This window comes from Didymella exigua (assembly GCF_010094145.1).
Source record: "Didymella exigua CBS 183.55 unplaced genomic scaffold M421scaffold_16, whole genome shotgun sequence".
NCBI lineage: Eukaryota > Fungi > Ascomycota > Dothideomycetes > Pleosporales > Didymellaceae > Didymella > Didymella exigua.
The window spans coordinates 436,620-458,438 of record NW_022984790.1 but is presented as its reverse complement, the minus strand read 5'-3'; the positions used below and the strand labels follow the sequence as shown (position 1 = coordinate 458,438).

Below are 21,819 nucleotides of genomic sequence, written 5' to 3'. Positions count from 1 at the left end.
GTCAAGCGAGCGGCCTGCCTCGCCCGCCCGCCATCATGCTCAAGTGGCACCTGCTGACTGTAAACGTGCTCGCGTAGTCCCTGCGTCACATATCACTCGCGATGGGTAAACTTGCTCATCTACACCGTTTGCAAATTCTTTGCCGAGCAGCGAATGAGGAAGTAGTTATAGAGCGGTAGCGTTGGGCAATGGTTTCGAAAGTGAATGGCGTCCCGAAATGTGCTCGAAACTAGCTCAGCTGCAGCGCTTGGCAGCGCTTGGCAATGCTTGTCTGTAGAACTAAGTGTGAAAATTTCATGGCTATCGGAAGCTGGAGATAGTCGGACCACAGAGCGAACATACCATACTGCAGCATGAAAAGAAGCATACTCGTGGCAGTGTTACATGGCGATCGATGCATTATCGTAGCTATGCGGCGGCAGCCGTATCTGTGCCTAGATTTCAAAGACACCACCCATACCGACTCTGATATCGACAACGTCTACTCTCCAGCCCTTCCAGTCGTTCAGCCCTCTCTTGGTCTCTCTGATGCGCTCAAGCCTTTTCTTGGCCTCTTCCTCCTGTGCTTTCTTGAACGCATCTTCGTCGAACTCAAAATCATCTAAGCTCGGCAGACTTGTCAAACTCTCTGTTCTTGGCTTGCCGCGATTTGCAGCATCGCTGCGTCGATGTGCTGGGTGCTGTGACTGGCCCGTGAACGCAGAGATACCGGACTTGATGACGTCCTGGAAGGAAGAGTGATTCTGCCCAACAGGACGCGTTGGTGGAGCTCCAGAGAGATCAATATCATCGAAACCGGAGTTATTGTATGGCTGTGAAGGGTCGGCGTCGTCGATGGAAGGTTGCATAGCAGTGCGGCGGTCACGCCACACGCCACGACGAAGCTCGAAGTTATCCTCTTCCAGTTCACGGACCTTGGCCATGAGGCGATCGCGCTCCTCGTCTTCAAGCTCTTGCACACTTGAATCCTCTATAGAGTCGAGGTTTGCTTTTCGGCGGCGCTGCTCAGCTTCACGCAAGCGAGCATTCTCATTGCTCAAGCCTGTCACGCGAGATCGAAGCTCCGCAGCTTCACGCTCGACTTTGGCGCTCTCTTGAACACGCGCCTGGTTGCGTGTGTCGTTGTCCCGGTGCAGTTGTGTAAGCGTCTCGATCTTCTTCTCAAGCAACTCCGCTCTCGAGATTGCATCTGAGGCTTTGCGGTTAGCAGTACCGAGTTCAGCCTCAACCTGCGCAATCCGTGTGTGCGCAGAATCACGGTCTGAGCCCTCCTTAGCTGCCTGCTCGCTCGCCTTGTCCAGACTCGCCTTCAGGTCCGAGAGTTCCGTCTTTGTCGAACTGGCCTCCTGCTCTGCCTTTTGTAGTGCTGACTCAAGACTCGACACTTTTGACTGGAGCTCGTTATTCTTGTTCGTTTGCTCAGTCAACTGCATATTGGCTTTGGAGATTTCCAGTTCGAGTGATTCGATCGTTGCTGATTTCGAGGTAATTTGAGCGTTCAGGTCATCGATCGATTCAGTCTGGCTGGGCGAAGCAGCTGAGGCGCGGCGAGTGGACTTCTCGGTTTGTGTTCGTAGCTGCGAAAGCTGGCGTGTGAGAGACTCGACCTCTGACATCTGTTTCGCGTATTAGTGTTCAAGTCCAGACACAATCAGATCTTGCGATGTGTACCAGCTTATCGGCCTGTTTGCTCTTCTCGAGCGCAATTGCAGCTTCGCCCTTGTTCTCCCTGAACTCCTCGAGTTCCTCCTCATCCTTTTCCCACTTTGTCTTGTATTCCTCAACTTCGGCAGCTAGCTTGATCTTCTCCATTTCGAGCTCCCCAATCTTCTGCACCTGCTCGCGATAGATCTCGCTCGACACGCCGCCGCCAGGTATCAGACCGGTAGGTGACATAGGTCCAGCACCTGATCGATAGAAGTCCTCGGATCTCTGGCGTGACTCGACAGCGACTGAAGGCTTGCGGCCATGGGATGGCTTAGGTACGGGTAGATCGGTGGGCTCGTCATCGTCTGCGGATACCGGAGATCCAGGCTCTGCAGTCTCTGTAGGCAGATCTGCCGGCTCAAATGGAGCATCTTCTGCCTTCTCCTCAGCTGGCGCAGATGTAGCGGGAGCTTCAGCAGGAGCTTCTGTAGCTTCTGCCTCGTCCTTCTTGTCCTTCTTCTTAGCACCGCCAGCTTTCTTGGCCTTCTGCTTCTTCAACTGTTCGTACTATATTCTATAATCAGCGTTTCCTATGAGAGAGTACAGAGGCCTGCAAGTGTGTTTCGCTGGTACTGCCAAAGGTATAATCACGCCAATGGTACTCGCATAGATGTTGCTGTGCTACAGGCACCCCTGTTTGTCTGAACGACGATGGAAAGCAATACATACGCGCTTCTTAGCTGCAGCAACCTTCTCAGCCTTATCTTTGTCTTCGTCCGCCATAGTAGTATTGAATGTGGGTGTGTAGAGTGTGGGGTCGCGTTGAACGCGGTGACGCGCCCTGAGCTCGGCGATGCCACCTTCCCTCCGCAATTCGCGCTAAGTACCTACCGGTAGCGCCTGATTGGCCCACATAGCTTGAACCCTTCTCCAAACGTGACCTCTATCAACGAAGTAGTGTAGAAAGAGTCAGGATTCACACATGCTGTAAACAGATGTGATGGCATTGCTGCATTGGGTTTTTGGATCCATGACCGATTGATCGAGAAGGATATAACGCTGCGATTCCTCCCTTGCCTTCAACTTCCAGGACTACAAGAGCCTTGAAGTCTTCGGACACAATCGTGTCCCCAATCTTCAACCTTGTTCATTGCTCCTTCTACAACTTGCCACGACAAGTCATCTTCAAACCACGAAGCGACACAAGTACCCCTGCACCTTTCGCAACGTAACACTCCACCCCCACGACCTCAATCAGCCTGAAACACGACACTCAATTAAGGCCCGTCGTTCCCCAGCACTTGCACAACGGCTATCCGCCCTCGCACGATCTACCCGCCTGTCTCGTTGCGCCATAAGATGTACCCCTAAGACAGGCCTCTGCACCGGGTCCTTGCTCTTGCATACGCTTGTGCTCGTGCACTCAACTTCAAAGTTGTGCTGCTTATGTTTCAACTTATGCACATGGGGATATGGAGTGGTATGCACCTGCGCAGGGGGCCATCCTCCGCAATTTCCGCGAACTATTGGAAACGTGGCTGTGTATGGCCATGAGGATGAAGCGCGAGCTGGTGGGATCGGTACGATGAATTTGATAGGTAAGCGCTGGGAGCGGATTGGGGTCATGTATACACTGCTGACAAACTTGGCGACAAAAGCCGCCTTTTATACCATCTCGCGTCAAATGTTAGTTCATCACTAGTAGATAGCAGGTGAGGAACGGGTGTGTGGATATTGGTATGTGCTTGTGTATGTGTTCATTGCATTTCACCATGCAACACTATCTTCTATGTCGCTGGTAGATCTCAATCCACCAAGATGGTCAACGCCGCCCTAGATGAAGTAGTCGAAAGAAAAGATCTGTCATATCGCGCTTTTGCGCAGGCATGTCTTGAAACAGGTGGCCAAAGAGTACCCAACCATGCCTCAAATGTGCTGAACGAGAGTCAAAGATGATGTTGTCTCCAAAGAGACGTTACCGCCGTAAAGAGCTGATCAAAGTACCGCTGATCAAGATCCGACACGTAGATACCCGTCTTCCCAGAGCCCGCAAACGATGGTTGTGTAAGGAAAATGCTGATTTAACGAGAGTAAGAAAGTCCGGTTCGCGTTCCAAGATTGCAAAGAAAGCATGCGCCATTAAAAGTTCGTAGCCTCGCTGGTAACTCCGTTTCATGCAGGAAGGTGGTGATGTATATATGCTCGGTAACCGGTGTGGACCATTATGTCATGCCGTCAACAGGATGTGCGTCCGTTGGATTAGGGTACGTGATGATATGCAAGTGGTGGCAGGTGGTGGTCGTAGTCAAAACAGATTCATTGAGCTTGCGAAGACGAAGAGGCGGAGTCTTTTGATGATTTCCAGAACTTCAGCTTGCTCAAGCGTCTGGGCTTCTTCTTGGTTTCCCGTGCAACGGGCTCGAGGTAAGCGGATTGGGGTCGCTGCTCGATTGACAACTTGCTCTTTTCGCTACCGTAGGATCCGTTGATCAAGCGAGAAAGACTAGCAATGCTGGATCGCTTGCGACGACGCTGCTCGACCTCGCTGGGCGTGGAGCAAAGCGATGCTGAGCGATCGCCAGGCCTGCGGGGAGCGGGGAGGGGGAAAGTGCCCTGCAAGTTGCTGGTCATGGTCGACCTCGAAGAAGTCAGAGATGGTACGTCAGATGAGTCGCGTATCTCCGGTCCGGGTTCTCCAAAACGTGGTGATGATAATACTGGGTAGTCCGTTACAGACGACGCCGCAGTGCCGACACGAGGTGTATCGAAGGAGACCTGGCTGGACCGGTAGTCTGGTGAACCAAAAGAGGAGGTGACGGTGTTAGGCGTCATCAGGCTCTGCTGCGCAAGCGGTGCTGGCACAGCCATAGTCGACTGGTGCTCTTTGAACTCCTCCAGTGTCGACTGTGGTGTAACAGTAGAGTCTGACGAGTGTGTGAGGGATGAGGTACGAGGCTCTTCGTAGTCCTCCACAACCTCGACCTGCGCGCCGCTCGACTGAAACACGGCATGCGGGGACAATGGCTCCTCCATAATAGGCGAGTGTCGTGGCTCGGCACGTGCCTTCAAACCAAGACCGTCGTTGAAGTTCCAGTTAATCGCTGGACCATCATGTCTATCCTCGATCTCGACGACCTGAATACGCGGCTCTTCATCCTTCTCGGGCTCTTCCGCGATGGAAGTGGGGGCGGATGCCCTCCTTGACTCGGGCCTCTCTTCTTCTGGCTCTTCCTCCTCGAACACGTCAGCCATTGGCGAGGTGCTGGTGGCAGCTGAAGGCCTGAATTCGAAAGGCACCAACTCGGGTGCGCTCTCTGTCCTGCGATGGTTTGGAGTAAATCCGCTTGCACTGTGCATGGCGCGGCGATGAGCCGCAAATCCGCGCTTCTGGGTCCTCGAGTCCGCGCCATCTGGGGTCTGGAACGGGCCAAGAGCCGCATCCATGTCAATGATGGGGCTCATGACATCCGAATCGACACGCTTCAGCTGTCTTGGTTGCCACGAAGCAAAATCGGTGTTAATCTTAGGTCCTGGGACAGCGTCTGCTGTGGGCGAAACGATGGTCACCGAGGTGTCATCATCAAAGTTCGGAATGAAGTCGTCGAGCTCAAGCTCAAGCTCGTCTGAGGAATCGGTGTCTTCGCCTTCCGCCACGGCGTCTGGCTGCTCAGGTGTCGCTGCCCTCCGCTTCGATTTCTTGCTGTGCTTGCTCTTTCGTGGGATAATGGAATTTGCCCAGGACTTGACTTTCCGTGGCCTGTGGCTCAATTTCTTCGACTTCGACTTCGAGTCCTCTGCTATCTCTGTGTCCAGAGGCGACACCAAAGGAGAGGAGTTGAAAGTCGTTGTGAGAGCTGGGTCAGAGATACTGGTCGGCAGTCTTCGGTGGCTGGACTTGTCGCTGTTCCGTGACTCCAAACGGAAGAAGCCTCGCTTCTTGGTTGGCATTTCAGGCGAGGTAGGACTGGGTCCAGCAGACCGCGAACGGCCGGCAGACATAGGTCGCTTGCGCTCAGTTGATTCCACAATCAACGGGTTGCTCAGAATCTTATCCAGTACAGCACCGGCGGTGCCAGGCCGGCTCTCATCTTCTACTGTTGGTAGGGTTGGGGTACCTGAACGTGTGAAAGGCGGGCTCACGGTGTTGCCACCAACAATCGATGACAAGCTGTTAGTGTTCGAGTGTCCACGGATGGTCGAAACTTCGGTTTCTGAGGAGATAGTCGAGAGAGGCCGAATGTACTCGACCTTATCTGAGAAGCCAACACGGGCTCTGGAGGGAGGACGTGATGTCGAGTCATCGTCTGGGCTGTTGCTTCGCAGACAAGGCTGCGACATGGACTTGTTCACCGAGTGACCGAACTTGAAGTCGTTGAGGTTCTCGGCGGGCGTGCTAGGCGCACTGCCTGTGAAAGTGGGCATTAGGGGAACAGGGGGCACTGGAGGGGTCATGATGGCGGATAAGTCGTGGGACGAGATGGCGGCAGAGCGGCGATGCGCGTGCCCACGACGCCCAGCGGGTGGACCTGGCTGTAGAGTTGATGTGGGAGGCGACAGAGAACCATCCTTGGTGGGGCTGCTACTCAGCAATGTCGCGCCTGTTCGAGCACTCCCTCCAATAAGCTCACTTCCACCCCGTCGGTGGCCATGCATTGGCTTGGCGGGCGTTGTCGGCGAAATAAGCGGCGATGTCTGGGGAGACGTTTGCTGGGGTGCTGGTACATTGCCCGAGGGGTTGAAGGAGAAGGCAGGCAATGCGTTTACCGACTTCTGCCTGGCGTGCGGCATGGACCCTCGGCGAGCGGCTGGGTACTGCATCGACATTGGGCGGGGTTTGGTCGGTGACGAGTCGTTGGAGGATGTGTCTGGTCCTCGCATGGGGAATGAGAAGTCGGGGTTGGGGACCATCTCTACGTTGCCAACGTTGGACTGCTGGCGACGCTGGTAGAGCGGTGAGCCTACACTCGCCGACTGCGACTGTGTAGCCTGATGGCGTGGCAGCGCAATCTGAGCCATGGCGAGGAGGACACTGTGAAATTAGGGTAGCACGGCGACTACGGGTGGAGGGCACGGCGGCAGTAGGACGAAACAAGCGCTGTTGAGGTACAAGGCGTCCGAGTATTAGCACTAGCGAGAGACAGTGGTCAACACGCAGATTGCAGGGCTGCAATTGTGGTGCATACAATGTACGCGCAGGGACGGGGTTTTGGGTGCAGCGAGGGCGGATGGCAGCAATCGTTTACGGTGGTTGCGGGTCGCTGGTGATAATGCTGCTGCGGGCGCGGAGGGTGAAGCCAGTACACCCGGAATTAAAGAATGAATGACAGAAAAAGAGCGGACAGATACCGCACGTCGCCTCAGTCTGTGAGGTCAACAAAACGGCTCCAGAGTGGGTGTGGTGTTGAGAGGGGTCGACAAGAGGAGCGGGAGGTGTCGTGGATTGGCAACCTGGGTGCAGCGGCGCGGCCGAGCACGGTTTTGTTCTGGGAGACAGACGGGCTGCCTGCGCCGCACGGACGCAATCTGACTGGGCTTGACAGGCAGGGCCCACACTCGCGCGTAGGGCAGGGGTACCGTTGCTCGCATCCTTGCACGACTGCTGTGCTGCTGCGAGCTTGGTCGTTTCGCTGTCACCGCGAGAATTCTGCGCTCACTCGCACGCTGCTCGTGGGCAGTATGGCCCATGAGGCATTTGGGCTGCTGCGTGCTGGCAGGAACGGTGCTGGAAACGCAGGAACGGCCGTAGCGCGCCAGCGAAGTGCAGACAAGGTGCGCAATTTCATTTCGGACGCGGCTGTGCCTGATCTCCATTCATCACGAGGGCTACCAGCTGGTCCGTCGACAGCGGCCACTCCACAGTGTCCACACCCTGCGCAACCATGATGTCGACAATGACGAGCGACGCCGCGGACAGGCCAGCTGCAAGTTTCTTGCATCTTGCCCATCAGACGACAATAAAAGTTAATTGCTCCTGCGGCTCATCAGGGCACGCCTTCGAGTGCTGCTTGCCGACTACCTGCATGCACCTTATCGCTGCGTATGCATGAGGAAGAAACGGTCTGTACACGGCCTACACACCTGCAGCATCCTGACTCGAGCCACGCTCCCACTATCCAGCGTGCACTTCTACTCGTTGGAGTTGCCTGCACGCGATATGCATCTCTCCAGATCACCTTGGCACCCTGCCGCAACCCGGCAAACTTCACATCGTCCTCCGGCTCTCTCGGGGATGACGGAGATATAGTGTTGATCTGTGGTGCCGCTTCCAAGTTTGCACTCGAGTGTGCTTGGTCCCTCGAGCAAGACACGGCTCAAGTCCAATTCTCTCCACATGAGGATGCGCAACAGCATGTTTCACACGCACCGTTCGAGGTGGGTCCAGCAAGCCCTTGGTTTGCCAATTAGTATTTGAGATGCCGCAGTTGGCGACCAATCGAACCAGAGGCGTCCGCTTGCCCCTGCATGGCTAGCAGCATCTTCCTAGAGCAGAGGCGCTACTAGTGGGCCTTGCCCTATTTGTGTGAGGAGCTCGTCCTCGCCACCATAAATAGTCCTGCCAGACGAAATGCGGAGAAGCGGGCGAGACGAAGCAGCCGTCTTGCTGCGTCTGCTCAGGCGAGTTGAGCCCGCGTATCGAGACTGAAGTGCACGATACCCAAGACTACTTCTTCCTACCATCCGCAATTGCATTGGCTGCAGAAGCCGAACGGCGCAGCAGATTGCTCACAACTGCTCTCAGAAATACTGGGATGCGCCGTCATCAACACCCTAGTGTCTCAAGACGCCACAACAGTGCCTGCATTCTGGCGTTTGTACTACGCGTTCTGCAATGCACTCTGCATCGCTTCACTATCTGCAAAGCACTGTGCGGACCGATTGTCGTCGGTTTGCTTTTGCTGCGTTCGATGCAGGCCAGTTCCAGGCTGCTTTGTCGTCGCAAGTCTAGCCGAGCTGCTACGTGGTGCGCAATTTCTCTTCCACCCGGGACATGTTCGGTCTGCAGCACCCTTTCGTAGTTCTTGACCGACCTTTCTAGGAACTTCGTGATACTGTAACGTCACGAACATGGTAGGCCTGTCTCCCGCCAGTGAAAGTGATCTACAGGGACCAAACCTCGGCGGCCAGGTTCCGAGACAGAGAATTCTCGGTGCAAATCTCTATTTGCCCTCGGTTGCACTTGGAATTGCCAATACTTCACGAAGGATGTCAGGTATCGAGATTGAGCAGGCTTTTACGAAGATACGGAGATGTGCCTGAAAAGTAAGTCGACCGAACATCACACAATGCACTATGAACTCGCTAAGGAATCCGATCCGTGGAGGATCGGGTGCCAACGGTTTTCACCTGCGACGACCAGTTTCGTGCAATCGCTCGTAGCCTTGCGCCGGCGAACTTTGAGTACACATTTCCTGCGAGCGGTCAGGCGGTGAGATATGAAGGTCGCATCTCCTGACCAATCAATGAAATGGTCCTGGATTAGATACTTCTACTTAGTGGACCTTACTTCGCTGATGTTGTGTGCTTTCAGCAATTGTCCGTCATTGTCTCGCAGCCTCGCGCAAGTGTCGAGCTACAACCACGGTACGCCTCTCCCTGTACCTGCAGTAACCACTCAGCAACACGTTCATCAAGCGCAATTGGTTTCAATTGCTGGTCGCATGCAACATTACATCCGCTGGTGTCCGTTACCTGTCACTGTCAAAATTTGGTAGATTAGATAATGGCCCGGCCCCTGCGCTATCAATTGCAACGTTTTCTCAGTCAATAACATGTCAAGCGGATGTGGCTGCCCAGCCAACAGCAATAATTACTGTTTACGTTTCCTCTTCCAAGATCTGCTGTTGCAGTAACAGCTGTCTTTGTTGTAAGATTGCCAATCTCGGGTTCGTGAAATTCGCTCGTGCCAAAACAGGAAGTGTGATGAGTGGCTTGGGGCGCCCTAGCCAATGACGACGCGGCCACGATTGCACTTTCCTTATTTCGAACCAATTGCTTCCCAACCTCACTGCAAAAGCACGTCTGTCTTTGCAATATGATGTTGCAACACTGCTGCACTCATTACCGTTATTACGACAAGGTCAGCCTGTCGATAGTAGTGACAGCAATACACTCAATGCGACGGCGAAAAGCAAACTCTCAGGTCCGTTCACTAATCTGCCTAAACCCAGCGCCATGTATCCGCAACGCCGCCTGTGCGGAGCCTCATATTGAACAGCCACTCACACGCAATTTTCACATCCTGTTCAGGTCCCAACAAAGACGCCTCAGCAAGCAACTGCACCACTCACGGTTCCTACCAGCAATGCGACTATCCTGCCGGTGCCTTCCGTCTCGCTTGGTACGGGATGCTTGTGGGATGGTTTGCTTTGTTCTCCACGAACCAGATGCGGGGAGCCCACATCCAGATCCTGCGTCTGAGACTAACGCGCTAGGCCGAGCTGCAGAACCCAGCTGAGCTGCAAACAGTCAGGATCTGGACTCGATGCAATGTCGTCAGTCTTGCACTTCATACCCGAGCAAAAGAGAAAGAGCAAGGGTGCCAGCAAGCAGGTGATCTCTACACCGTTGTCCAGTAGCTGCATGCCGACAGTAGTGGCAGCAGCATGCAAGCTGCCAAAAGACCGCACTTTGTGTGCTTCCACGTTATCACAGTCGCGCGCAAAGCCTCGAAAGCTCGGAGCTCAACTGTAGCCTCCACCCGCATGAGCTGAAGCAGTCACAGGACACAGCAACGCTGGAACAAGCAACACCGGATCCAGCGCCGCTTCACAACAACTTTCGCGCACCGTCCTCGCCGGCACGGGGTGTCCGTAGTCCTCGGTTGTGAACCGAAATCGACAGTCGATTGGTCCATTTAAAGCGGCGTTTTACGAATCGTGGAAGCTATCAGCACTACTGTACCTCGACCACGACTGCAGCAGGAAGGTGGCACGACTTGCGTTTTCGGACTTCAGGTTCTCCGCCCTCAAGCTCTTCAGTTGGCGGGAGACACCGATGCAGAACGAGTCAAAGGGTCAGTGAGCACGTTAAGCGTCGGCTATACTCGACGAACTCTATGCTGCCTGTGAGGGGATCGGCTCAATATTACCGCAGCCAGGTATCCGTCTGTTGACTCCTCACTAATCCAGGAGCTGCCAGATGGCCTGGTATCAGCACCAGACTCAATAGCATCCTGCTTGTTGATACAGACCTGCAGAGCTCTCGTGTCCGATGATTCGGACTTTCCTTCCGATCTCTGAAACACGTCGTGCATAAACTAATGCAGGTGGACGTACGAACAATGATCGTCGGGGTTCAGCGAGGATCGCTCCAGCTTGCGCGTCATCAGGTATCGGTACACCGATGACTGAAATATGCCAAGACTTACACAACATCTCACCAGATAGTCCAACATCTATCGCGGCATTTATCATTTCAATCGAATCCAGGTGTCGTGAGAACGCTTGAGCTTGACGAGTCTCGTTCCAATGAGACGAGGTAGTTGCAAGTGCTGACGCTTCATATCCTTGGTTGGCAGGACGTAAGGATTAGAAGACGACTACACTACAAGCAAAGCGTTGGGCCAGGGCTCTGCTTATTATGACAGGCCTTTGATTTATAATGGTGTACTGTGGTGGTTGTCCGCAAGGTAAGCCTTGCAATGGTGGTGTCGGCAGCCTTGAAATGAACATTGGCGTTGTTGAGAGCTCACAGAAGCAAGTAACAAACTCTATTTCCACAGGAACTGCTCCATTGTTAATATCATCTGCAGGTCTTGCAAGCATAACCATGATCCGCAGAGCTTCAAGGTCACCCCGGTTTGACAGAGCACGCGGCCGCCTCGCCGCCTCTCCCTAGAATCAACCGGTAATTACCATGGCTACTCTCATTACCACGATACAACCAACTACGTCCGCAATGCAAATTGACCGAACGATACCATACACATCTCGAAGTCGAAATTGACTTTGGCAACGATTGGGCGCCCTTGCTACCACGCCGGGCGCACAAGGATCAGTAATCTCAGATCTTGTACAACTCAAGGTAACAGAAAGATAAGGATCGCCATGTGTATCAGCGCCCTCACTGCATCTGCATTCTCAACGAACGAGCTCGAAAATCTCCGACAGCGTGAGCGTGCTGTGCATCGTACTGGGAAACGATTCCTCCAATCTCGAGCTCGGAAATCCGGGCCGGCCCTTAGCGGTAAAGTTACACTACAGGAACTGTTGCATCCACAGGGCGCCCAAAGCCGGCGTGGCACAGAAGGAGCTAGAGATGAGCGAGCGATTTGTGATCTATGATGCCAGAGGAATTCAAGGAGATACATCGCGGACCGCTGATGCTCGGCGGGTACAATTGGCGTTGGAGGTGACACTGCAGTAGCCGCGCGTAGTTAAGTTTAGAGTGGCGCGGCGCTGGGAACCTCAGCAAGACCTAGAGAAGCAGATGCAAACACCCTCAAAGTGTCTTTGACTTTACAGTTGGTTTGGCAAAGTAGCGGTCGCACTGGCTACACACGCATCACTTCACCATTACACATTGAAAGTCATGTCTTAAGTTGAGAGATGCCCGTTGTGCAATGATACTGTCGCTCTCATAGCATCCCAATTGCCGCATCGTTGTGGAGCTCCTTCTCTTTCTTAGCCTTCAGAGGGGTTTCCCTGATGCTTTGAACCCAAACATACAAGACCATGCAAAGCCACACACAATCCGTCAATCTCTGCATCTCAGTCTCCAATACCTTCCTGATCCGCCCACCCATCTGCCCTTTCCACCATTTCATCCTCACCTGACTGCGAACCCATTACCCATCGCCCAATCCCGCCCACCATCCACCCCGCAGAGCAACAAGCCAAATAGAATCAGCCTCGAAGCAGGTTAGACACGCCGCATCATCCCCTGCTGCTGCTCCCCAAAGCGCCCAGGCTTCTCTGCGATGACCTCCTCGTCGTTGGTCTTGTAGACACAGACATGTATCCCGTTACGACGGTCACTGCGCCGATATTACGAAGAACAGGATCGTGTGCAGCCCAGACGTGTGGCCGATGTCGAAGCTCATGTAATTGAGATTGTGTGGCTGGATCGATGTCGCAACGATGGAGGGGGGCGGGGGCGTACTTCAGTCTGCGGGAACTGTGAGTAGAGCATTGGGCGCATGGGTTTGACTTGAGGTGGCGAGACGAGACGAGGGGATGGATAATGGGGAGTGGAGATTGCGACGGCTGAAGTTGCGGATCGTGGTGGTGAATGTATGTAGAGATATTGTGTTGATGTCTCAAGGCTAATGTTGTGTCCAAGTATAATTAGCGGAGGGGAAGATCAAGTTGTATTGGTGTGATGCATGTTGAATTGAAGACGCCGACATGACTTGTAGCTTCCATGGTCCAGAACTCGCGACAATCTTGTCCTGATCACCACATCCGGTATTCGGGGACCCTTGAGCTTGCTGCTTCCGAGGAGTGCAGCTGCTCCCCGAACTGCTGTCCGCTCAGGGTTCTTCGTCTGCCGTCTCTCTTTGTGCAGGAGCAGGATGCTTCACACGGTCTCAGGGTTTCAGCGCTGCTCAACGCATTGCGATATCGTCTGGTTCCTCTCGGCTTATCAATTCAGAGTGGAGATGTTCAAGTCCAATGACCACGCGGAATACACCTAGTCGACCGGGGTAGTGAGCCAAGTTCTTCCTTCTGCATCAGCATGCATACCCTGATCCAAGCTCCAGTACCGCATCATCTTACCAACCTCTTCTCTCCGCTTCTCCTGTATCTTCTTTGCCTCCTTGTCTCTCGCTGCTGCCACAAAGGTGCCCTGATCGAGACTCCAAAACGACCTCTGTAGGTCCGGTTTCTCCGGCGCTTTACAAGCACACTTGCAAGAACAGTCCACAACGACTTCTCTGATGACCTCTCGGGGTACGTATGCCACCCGAGGAGGTCCGGGGGTTTGCGATGTTGGTTGTTCGGGAGATTCTGGACTGCACGTCTCCACTTGCTGTCTCGCTCCTCTTTGTGCGGTCGTGTGCTGGGCAGATTGCGGGATTGCTTCGTGCCCCGTTGGCTTCTGTTCGTACGCTTGTCGACCGTGCGAATGCCGGCGATGCTCGTCTCTCGAGCGGAGGATCGAGTACATAACGAGGGCGCCGAATGCGCCGCTAAAGAGCATCGTGTTTCAAGAGCTGTACGCGTAATCGATGCGAGTGTGTTGTTGTGGTAGATCGTTGAGTGTTGGCGTTGAGGGCACTACGTGGTTGAAGGAGCAACTTGGCTAATTGTGAGGGAAATGATATACAGGCGTTTTGTGTATGTAGCGTGGGCAGTCGAGTTTATTGTTGTGTGCTTCTGAGGTAAAGCGTGTCTCGATGATTATAAGTACCATAGGTACACTCATCACTGCAAGATCAGGCAGCAACAAACTGCAGTCCGACCTGACGGCAAGTACGAGTAATAACCGTAAATTCGGTAGAGATTCGATAGATGTGAAGTCAGGAGACACACTTGCAGCGTTGCGTCGGGGTGCCGGAGCGTCGAGAGGTACATTCATGGTTGCCTTCGGAGAATTTCGGGTGGCTGTTGGTGGGCCCATACCTACCTTGTATATGAACATCTGATTCGCAAATTCGAAAATTTGGGCAACGCTGAAGAGAGACTTTCGATATTGCAGCACCAGAATTTTGCTTGGTCGCACCCTCGGGTGCTCACGTCCATGGACATGCTCCGAGTCCGATGGAGACCATTCGGGTCGCTCCAGTCGTCAGTCTGTGTCGCAGACGATGTCAGTATGATAGTCTCATCTCTGTCCCCGTACCAAAAGTCTGCTCGCGGTGGTGCACGCCTCCACCAGATTTCGGCCTCCCCAGCAACAGACCCGCCAGTTCCATGCATCAGTGTCCAATGAATAGAGCTGGAAGACTGGGAGTCGGACTGGGTGCACGCACACGAGCCCCATGCTCAGCACAACAGCGGTGATGCTCAATGGAGCACAGAGTCTTCCCGCAGTCTTGACCGTTGCTGCGGTCAAGATCGTCCACATTCTTCAGCGCCGCTTTCAGTCCAGCCCACAGAGGGTGAGCTTGTCACAGTGCACGACTTCATCACCCAGACCCATGCGTGGCTTCAGCCTCTGCGCGAAGACATCCTAAACGCCATGGAGGTCACGTTTGGAAGGCGATATTCAGACACACAGCTTCATCTCGGCTTGATTGCGCCGAGCGGGTTGATGATGGTAAGGGATGAACGCCCTGGACAGGCGGATAGGCACTGGGAACGGGTTGCCGAGCATGCTCGCAGACGTGAAGCAGGCACAGTGGCATTGAGACGCTGAGGAGGCGTTGTACTCGGATGGGTCGTGATCAAACGATGTCATGTGGTATCAGGGCCATGTCTCGATTCCGTATCTGCATCCACTGCTCCCACGAGAAGGTCTCATAGCCCCCAATAGCAGGCCGTCGTGTGCTGCATCTGCGTGTGGGTATATCTGATATCCAGGCCGTCGTGTGCTGCATCTGCGTGTGGGTATATCCAATATCCAGGCCGTCGTGTGCTGCATCTGCGTGTGGGTATATCCAATATCCAGGCCGTCGTGTGCTGCATCTGCGTATGGGTATATTCAATATCCCCGCCCAGCTTGACAACAATCCCACCAGACATGCTCCGCCGAGGTGTTCACGAGCCCGTCATGTGGATCAGCATGAACCACCCAGAATCGCCATGGGCGGGTTCAAGGCGCTGTAGCTGTCATCGAACGTAGAGACGGAGAGGGACGAGACGCGGGACGTGATGGAGCGGTGCGGACGGCCGCAGTCTACACAAATACTCGATTACACAATATCGTAGGTACAGAGCGCGCCGTGAGACGACTAGATAGATACAGCAAACACCGCACACGCGTTGCCAGCCTCGCAACACGCCAAGAGAAGACAGAAAAGCTTACCATATAATACACCATCTTTTCCTCACCCCGCATGGATTCGCACGGATTCTCATGGCTTCGCATGACTTTGCATGGCTTCGCATGGATTCGCATGACTTTGCATGGATTCGCATGGCTTTGCATGGCTTCGCATGGCTTCGCATGGCTTCGCATGGCTTCGCATGGCTTTGCACGCTCACCCCGCATCCCTAACCCTCGGCCCCGTGCTCCTGGGATGCGTGTTCCACTGCCCGTACAGCCCCGGGCCCGGCCTCGGCCTCGCCCTGCCGGGCCCGGCCTTGGCAGCCTTCTTGTACACTTCGCGCCACAGCTCGTCGACGGGCAAGAGCCGGGCCATGTGCTGGTAGTGCTGGACGCTCTGGCTAATCTCGTTCTCGCCGTAGTCGGCGGCATCGACGAGGTCGGCGGCATCGACGAGGTCGGCGCTGGAGCGGGACTTTGGCGTTTTCGCGGCGGGGGCGGACGCGCGGAGCAGTTTCAGCGCGTCGCGGAGCTCCTTGTCCGAGGAGGAGATCTGCGCCTGCAGATAGGCCAGGTTCTCGGCGCTGGTGGGGTGGGCGCCGGCGAGCGAGGCCATGACGGGGACGCGGGGGGTGTAGGCGTACAGGTGCGGCGCCGGGGGGTCGGTGGGGACGATGCTCGGATCGAGTCTGGCGGCGGGGCCCTTGTCGAGGAGCGCGAGAATGTCGAGGCTCTCGCCGTGCGGAATCGGGGTGGCGTGCGACGGGGTGAGGCAGTCCATGTCGACTTCCTTGCGCAGGACGTGGTCGATGTCGACGGCGGAGAAGTACGCGCACGACTGCGGCAGCTCGTTGATGCCCATTTGCTGCGCGAACATGGCGCGCGTCCAGAGATTGGCGACCTGCATCGCCATTGCGGCGCGGTACTTGTCCGTCTCCTTGGCCAGGTAGCGGATCTCGTCGTGCACGGTGATGGCGAGGCGGGCGTCGATGTTGTACCGCCGGGCGAGGTAGTCCATGCCGACAATCAGCAGGTGCAGGTAGTCGACGCCGCTCGACTGAATGGCCCAGTTGATGCGGCTCGTCATGAAGCCGCCTTTTGTCAGGTACCGGCGCTGCAAGGCTTCCGTGATGGCGGCGCCGAGCACGGGGGTGCGGGGGCGCTCCTGCTCGGCAAAGTCCTCGAGCTTGTTGAACACCAGAGACTCGGTGCCGCCGCGCCAAAAGGGCCTCTCGTGCAGCTGCTTCCTTGTCGTCTTCCTGCCTTTGGTGTTTTGGTAGAGGGCGGTGGCGGTGGCGGTGGTTTGGTCGTCGGTAAGCGCGGGGTTGAATTGGCGGAGCAGGGTCGCGGCGAACTTGAGGCCGGCACCGTAGATGCGCCCGTAGTTGAAGACCTTGGCGTCGTTGCGCGAAATGCCCAGGATGCCGGCGGTGCGCGAGTGCAGATCGGTGCCGGCTGCTTTGGTGCCTTCGAGCGTCATGAAGCCCACCGCGTTGCCGCCATGGAGCTGGAAGGTGGCGTCGCCGACCAGACTGGCGATCCACAGCTCCTCCGAGTCGACGTCGGCGCCCACGAAGCAGTAGCCTTGCGGCGCTCTGACCATGGACTTGAGCTCCGATCCCACACGGTTCTTCTTGGCGTTGCTGGCCGTGAGCCACGTGTTCTCCACTGCCCTGCGCGTGACGGTGCCCATGGGTATGAGCTGGGGCAGAATGAAGCCGACCCTGGTCCCTCGGCCCCTGCCGGACGACGAGGTCAGCTTGGGTGTGTTGGGCACCTCGCTGCTGTACACGGCCATCTGCGACATGATCCTGTCTCTTGCGCTGATCCAGTACGAGCAGGAGGCGTTCATCTCCAGTGCTTCCTTGGCATAGCTGTACTCGGACGTCAGCTTCCCCTTTTCAAAGTACTGCAGGTAGCCCTTTGCGAGCGGGTTCGTGCAACGGGCTTGCGGCCCGTCCTTGTGCGGAATCTTGTAGTACACGTGCCGACGGTCGTCGCGCAGCTTTGGATTCTGCTCCGCCGTCATGTCCAGCTCTCTCGCGCCCGTGTCGGGGTGCGCAAGCACGCCGTCCACGGGCACCTGATACGTCCAGCCGTACACGTCTGACCAGACGAGCGGGTTTCCGTCCCAGGCCAGCCGCAGCAGGATCGGAGCGACCCGTGTCCTGATGGTGAGGTTCATGGGCCCGTCCTTTTTCGGAAACATGTCCTTGTACCACTGCGGCATGCCCGGCATCTTCTGTCGCGCAGCGCGTCGCGGCGGATCGCCCTTGTTCCTGCCCTTGACCATCTTCACGTCCTGGCCCGACCAGTCCAGCTGGCTGAGCCACGGGTCGTTGCCGTACACCTCGGGCTGGTCCTTGACCTCGAGGGCCCTGTCTGCAAGCGCAACCAGCCGCTCTCTGACTGCGGTGCTGAGCCTCTGATACGTGGCCTCGGCGTTGTTGATGTAGACATCCCAGCTCTCGTTGACGGGCAGGATCTCGGCTGCCATGAAGCGGAGCGCAGCGAAGCTGACCGGGTGCGGACACGCCTCGATGAACAGCGGCAAGACCTTTTGGTACACTCGGTGCGTCACGGCCACGTCTGCGGCGCAGTAGTCGAGCAGCTCGTCCAGCTTCTCGCCGACGCCTGCCCGGTCGAGCTCGCCAAACGACTTGCGCTGCGCCTTGTCCATGGCGATGTTGCAGTGGAACTTGGCCACGTCGCGCAGCGAGTTGACGGCACTCCGGCCGATCCACAGCTCCTCGTCCTCCTCGCCCGCGGCGCCGCCGCCCGAGTCGAGCAGGGCGGACAGGTCTGCGTTCTCTTCCGACGTCGCAATCTTGTCGCGAAGGTCGCGACTCTTCTTGTGCTTCATCCACGACGGTCGCTGGCGCGAGCACATGCCGTTGGAGGCAACGTGCAGCGACATGGTGTCGACGAAGCAGTTCTTCGACTGCCGCACGTCGTACTCCTCGGCCACGCGTGCGCGGTCGTAGCCGATGTTGTGGCCGACGACGATGCGCGGCACCGTACGGTCGCCGAGCGGGATCAGGTGACGGTCCGACCTGGACTCGCCCAGCAGCCAGGGCGAGATCCAGGCGTACCAGGCCGTGCCGCTGACCGCGCACGCCATGCAGGCAAACGACGTCTCCTTGTACAGCACCTCGGTGTCCAACGTCAGCATGCTCTCGTCGGGCGCCTCCACGCGCTCGGCGGTGCCGTCGCTGCTGTACCTGGTCCACCCGCTCTGCCGCACCCACTTGCGCGGCTTCGGCGGCGGGTTCGCCCACGCCAGCTTCTTGCACATGCCCAGGTACGGCTCGGCCGCGTCCATGCCCAGCTTGTGGAAGTGCTCGTCCAGCGTGGCCCCCTGCAGCTCGGGCAGGTCGAAGGCGACGGGCGGGGTCGAGTCGGTGTTCTTGCCGAGCAGCTCGTGGCGCGCGAGGTGGTCGCGCGAGAGGGCGACGAGCTCCGCCGGCGGGCGGCTGGCCGCGCTGCGGAAGATTTGCGCGTGCACATGGCTGGAGAGGTGCTGCACGCCTATCTCGCTGAAGCGCGCCGCCGAGGGGACTGCGCGAGGTCAGCGCGCGTCTTTGGGCGTCGTCTATGGCACAAACGTACTGTTCAGGCTGTTCGGCCTGCGCTTGCTGCCCGCTGCGCCGTCTTTGGGCGCGTCGGCCGTGGCCGCGCACCGTCGCGGTGCTCGCTGGTAGGCCGCGTCCGTCTCTGTTCTGCCGGCTCGCGGTCGCGGCGCCGCACTCGCAAGGGCCCGACTGGAGCGGCAGCGCATCGTCGCGTCAGGCAGCGGAGGGGAGCGTCTCGGCACTGCGTCGTGTCACTGCATCGTCTCGCATGCGCGCAGAGTCGGTCGCCTGTCGCCGCCCGCGCGCCGCCGTCGTCAGAGCACGTCTAGCTTCGCCTCTCCGTCTCTCCACCGTGCGGGAGCAGACGACGAATCAGGCGCCGCGTTGCAGGTGCAGCCCTAGCCGTCACTCGCCCGCCAAAGCTCGGGCGCCCCTCTGTCTTCACCGGCCGCTGCGTCTGCGGGCGATCTTGGCTGCGAGCGATCTTGGCTGTGTGCAATCCTGTCTTCCGTGGTCCTGTCTCCCGTGATCCCGTCTCCCGTGGTCCTGTCTTCCGTGATCCTGTCTCCCGTGATCCTGCCCCCCGTGATCCGGCCTGGGTGTGCTCCTGCCCGACCCTGACCCCGACCCTGACCCCGACCCCGACCCCGACTCCGGCTCGCTTTGCACGCATAATGCACGCCTAGCAAACTCCGCCCCGGCCGTGCTCGCCGCCATGTCGGCCTCAGACCACGACTCGTTCCAGGACTGGGACTGGGACGCCAACTTCGTCAACAACCTCCTCAACCCCACCGTCGACGACGACCCCGCCTTCGCCTACGCCAACGCCGCACCCTACACCATGTCGTCGTCGCGTCCCCAGCCGGGTCGTCTGTCCAACGGCTACGTCGACCTCACCTCGCCGCACGTCGACCTGCCCGACTCGGCGTCGCCGCCGCGACGACGGAAGCGTGAGTCGCCTGCGCCAGGCCCATCCACGAAGCGCCTGAGGCGCGCGGGCGGTGCAGCGGGTGCAGCGGGTGCAGTGAATGCAATGGGTGCAGCGGGTGCAGGGAGTGCAGTGGGTGCAGCGAGTGCAGTGAGTGCAATGGGTGCAGTGAGTGCAATGGGTGCAGCGGGTGCAGCGAGTGCAGCGGGTGCAGCGAGTGCAGCGGCGGAGAGCTCCAGCCGCAGGACCCCCGATTCCCCAATCGAGCGGATAGACCTCTCGCAAGACGACGATGACATTCTCAACGTCCTCACGAAGCAGCGGGAGCAGGCCGTCAAGGCCCAGGCTAGGCCGACAGAGACAGTCACCACCTTCAACAGCTTCAACTGCGTCATCTGCATGGACCGCCCCACCGACATCACAGCCACAGCTTGTGGTATGTACCGTGCCCGGCAGCACCTGCACGGCGTCGACACTGACCTCCTCCAGGCCACCTCTTCTGCCACACCTGCCTCATGGAAGCCCTCATCGCCGGCGAGAACCGCACCGGACCCGGTGAAGTCAAGCGATCGCAGTGCCCCGTCTGCCGCAAGAACATCAGTCGGACAAAGGCTACCGACGTTATCCCGCTGCTGCTCAAGAAAGGCCTGGCCACACAGCCACGGAGGAAGCCAGGTGCGATAGCTCCTGCCGCAAGGGTAAAATAAAGCGTCTGGGATTGCCTCGGGTTCGCACTGGATCTTGTCGGGTCGAGTTCCTCTCCTAGCACCCCCCAAACTCGAAACATTTCCTAGCACCCACCAAACTCGAAACATTTCCTAGCACCCCCCAAACTCGAATTCCTCTCCTGGAACCCCCCAAACTCGAATTCCTCTCCTGGAACCCCCCAAACTCGAAACATGTCCTAGGCCAGCACAAGGAAGCCTCGGACCACAGTGCCACGAGCAAGGCCACGCAGGACGCCATTCTACAGGACGCCATTCTACGAGGACGGGTACATTTAAACGGAGACTTTTCTACCGTCAATCTTTGTTGCATTACAGCGGGAGCATGCGGCTTGAACAAGCACTGGCGTTGCGGGTTGTGAGCACGACGACTGCGCGGATTGTGAGCACGGCGACTGCACGGGTTGTGAACACGACGACTGCGCGGATTGTGAGCACGGCGACTGCGCGGATTATGAGCACGGCGACTGCACGTGTCGTGGGACCACCATACCGGACAGCACCACCAAAGTCTAGACTGCATGCAGGGCTCCACCACGATAATGACGTACACGACCATGACGTACTGGTGTACAAAATAATCAAAGTAGTAGTCCGGCTCGGCCACTGCGTCCTCCCTCCGTTCCATCGTTCGATACTCACACCGCAATCATGTCAGACCCCAAGCTCACCTCGTCCATTGCTATCGTCGGCGCCGGCGACGTCGGTGCTACCATTGCCTACTCGCTCATCATGAACCCCGTCGCCGGCGACATCCTGGTAATCGACCCCCAGGAGGAACTCAGAGACGCCCAGGTCCAGGATCTGTCAGACGCTACCTTTCACGGCAACACCAGCACACGCGTGCGAGCAGGGACACACAAGGAAGCAGGCCAGTGCGACATTATCGTCTTCACCGCCGGCGCAAAGCAAAAAAAAGGTGCACACCCCTACCACGCTCTACTCACCTCTACCACGCTCTACTCACACCCCTACCACGCTCTACTCACATCCCTCCCACGCTCTACTCACCTCTTCCACGCTCTACTCACACCCTACCACGCTCTACTCACATCCCTACCACGCTCTACTCACACCC

The 21,819-nt window shown here is 57.1% G+C and overlaps 7 protein-coding genes across 7 annotated transcripts in view; 2 read left to right on the top strand and 5 right to left on the bottom strand.

Annotated features, from left to right (window-relative positions):
- Nucleotides 1–303: 303 nt before the first annotated feature.
- On the bottom strand, nt 304–2,459 carry M421DRAFT_421528 (uncharacterized protein). The gene is made up of 3 exons (XM_033592861.1): nt 2,377–2,459; nt 1,672–2,214; nt 304–1,616 (listed from the first exon to the last, which is right to left on the bottom strand). Exons 1-3 carry the CDS (start codon nt 2,428–2,430, stop codon nt 435–437), a joined length of 1,779 nt encoding a protein of 592 aa, XP_033447940.1. The 5' UTR covers nt 2,431–2,459; the 3' UTR covers nt 304–434.
- A 1,504-nt stretch (nt 2,460–3,963) lies between these two features.
- M421DRAFT_64780 (uncharacterized protein) lies at nt 3,964–6,663 on the bottom strand (the record flags this gene model as incomplete). Its single annotated transcript, XM_033596193.1, has 1 exon — nt 3,964–6,663. One exon carries the CDS (start codon nt 6,661–6,663, stop codon nt 3,964–3,966), a length of 2,700 nt encoding a protein of 899 aa, XP_033447939.1.
- Nucleotides 6,664–13,192: 6,529 nt separating this feature from the next.
- Nucleotides 13,193–13,788, bottom strand: M421DRAFT_93072 (uncharacterized protein; the record flags this gene model as incomplete). The annotated part of the gene is made up of 2 exons (XM_033598085.1): nt 13,193–13,278; nt 13,365–13,788. The coding sequence occupies 2 exons, from the start codon at nt 13,786–13,788 to the stop codon at nt 13,193–13,195; spliced, it is 510 nt and encodes a 169-aa protein (XP_033447938.1).
- A 1,457-nt stretch (nt 13,789–15,245) lies between these two features.
- On the bottom strand, nt 15,246–19,411 carry M421DRAFT_421524 (uncharacterized protein). Its single transcript, XM_033592860.1, has 2 exons — nt 19,126–19,411; nt 15,246–19,074 (listed from the first exon to the last, which is right to left on the bottom strand). The coding sequence occupies exons 1-2, from the start codon at nt 19,292–19,294 to the stop codon at nt 15,731–15,733; spliced, it is 3,513 nt and encodes a 1,170-aa protein (XP_033447937.1). The 5' UTR covers nt 19,295–19,411; the 3' UTR covers nt 15,246–15,730.
- Nucleotides 19,412–19,929: 518 nt separating this feature from the next.
- On the top strand, nt 19,930–20,723 carry M421DRAFT_64535 (uncharacterized protein; the record flags this gene model as incomplete). Its single annotated transcript, XM_033596171.1, has 3 exons — nt 19,930–20,098; nt 20,240–20,452; nt 20,506–20,723. 3 exons carry the CDS (start codon nt 19,930–19,932, stop codon nt 20,721–20,723), a joined length of 600 nt encoding a protein of 199 aa, XP_033447936.1.
- A 16-nt stretch (nt 20,724–20,739) lies between these two features.
- Nucleotides 20,740–21,654, bottom strand: M421DRAFT_172971 (uncharacterized protein). The gene has a single exon (XM_033587798.1). The coding sequence runs from the start codon at nt 21,367–21,369 to the stop codon at nt 20,779–20,781; it is 591 nt and encodes a 196-aa protein (XP_033447935.1). The 5' UTR covers nt 21,370–21,654; the 3' UTR covers nt 20,740–20,778.
- Nucleotides 21,393–21,819, top strand: part of M421DRAFT_101630 (L-lactate dehydrogenase) — a gene marked incomplete at both ends in the record, with an annotated part of 1,289 nt that continues 862 nt past the window's right edge. Inside the window, one exon of the mRNA XM_033586663.1 lies at nt 21,393–21,660. Coding sequence (XP_033447934.1) covers nt 21,393–21,660 — 268 coding nt within the window. The remainder of the gene's footprint in view (nt 21,661–21,819) is intronic.

What these genes read in the sequence shown, in the direction of transcription:
- M421DRAFT_421524 (XM_033592860.1), bottom strand. Translation starts at nt 19,294, where the DNA reads ATGCGCTGCCGCTCCAGTCGGGCCCTTGCGAGTGCGGCGCCGCGACCG. An exon ending in CAGGCCGAACAGCCTGAACA is followed by an intron (nt 19,075 to 19,125) that starts GTACGTTTGTGC and finishes GACCTCGCGCAG; the next exon opens with TCCCCTCGGCGGCGCGCTTC.
- M421DRAFT_421528 (XM_033592861.1), bottom strand. Translation starts at nt 2,430, where the DNA reads ATGGCGGACGAAGACAAAGATAAGGCTGAGAAGGTTGCTGCAGCTAAG. An exon ending in TTGCTGCAGCTAAGAAGCGC is followed by an intron (nt 2,215 to 2,376) that starts GTATGTATTGCT and finishes TATAGAATATAG; the next exon opens with TACGAACAGTTGAAGAAGCA. An exon ending in GCAAACAGGCCGATAAGCTG is followed by an intron (nt 1,617 to 1,671) that starts GTACACATCGCA and finishes TACGCGAAACAG; the next exon opens with ATGTCAGAGGTCGAGTCTCT.
- M421DRAFT_172971 (XM_033587798.1), bottom strand. Translation starts at nt 21,369, where the DNA reads ATGGAACGGAGGGAGGACGCAGTGGCCGAGCCGGACTACTACTTTGAT.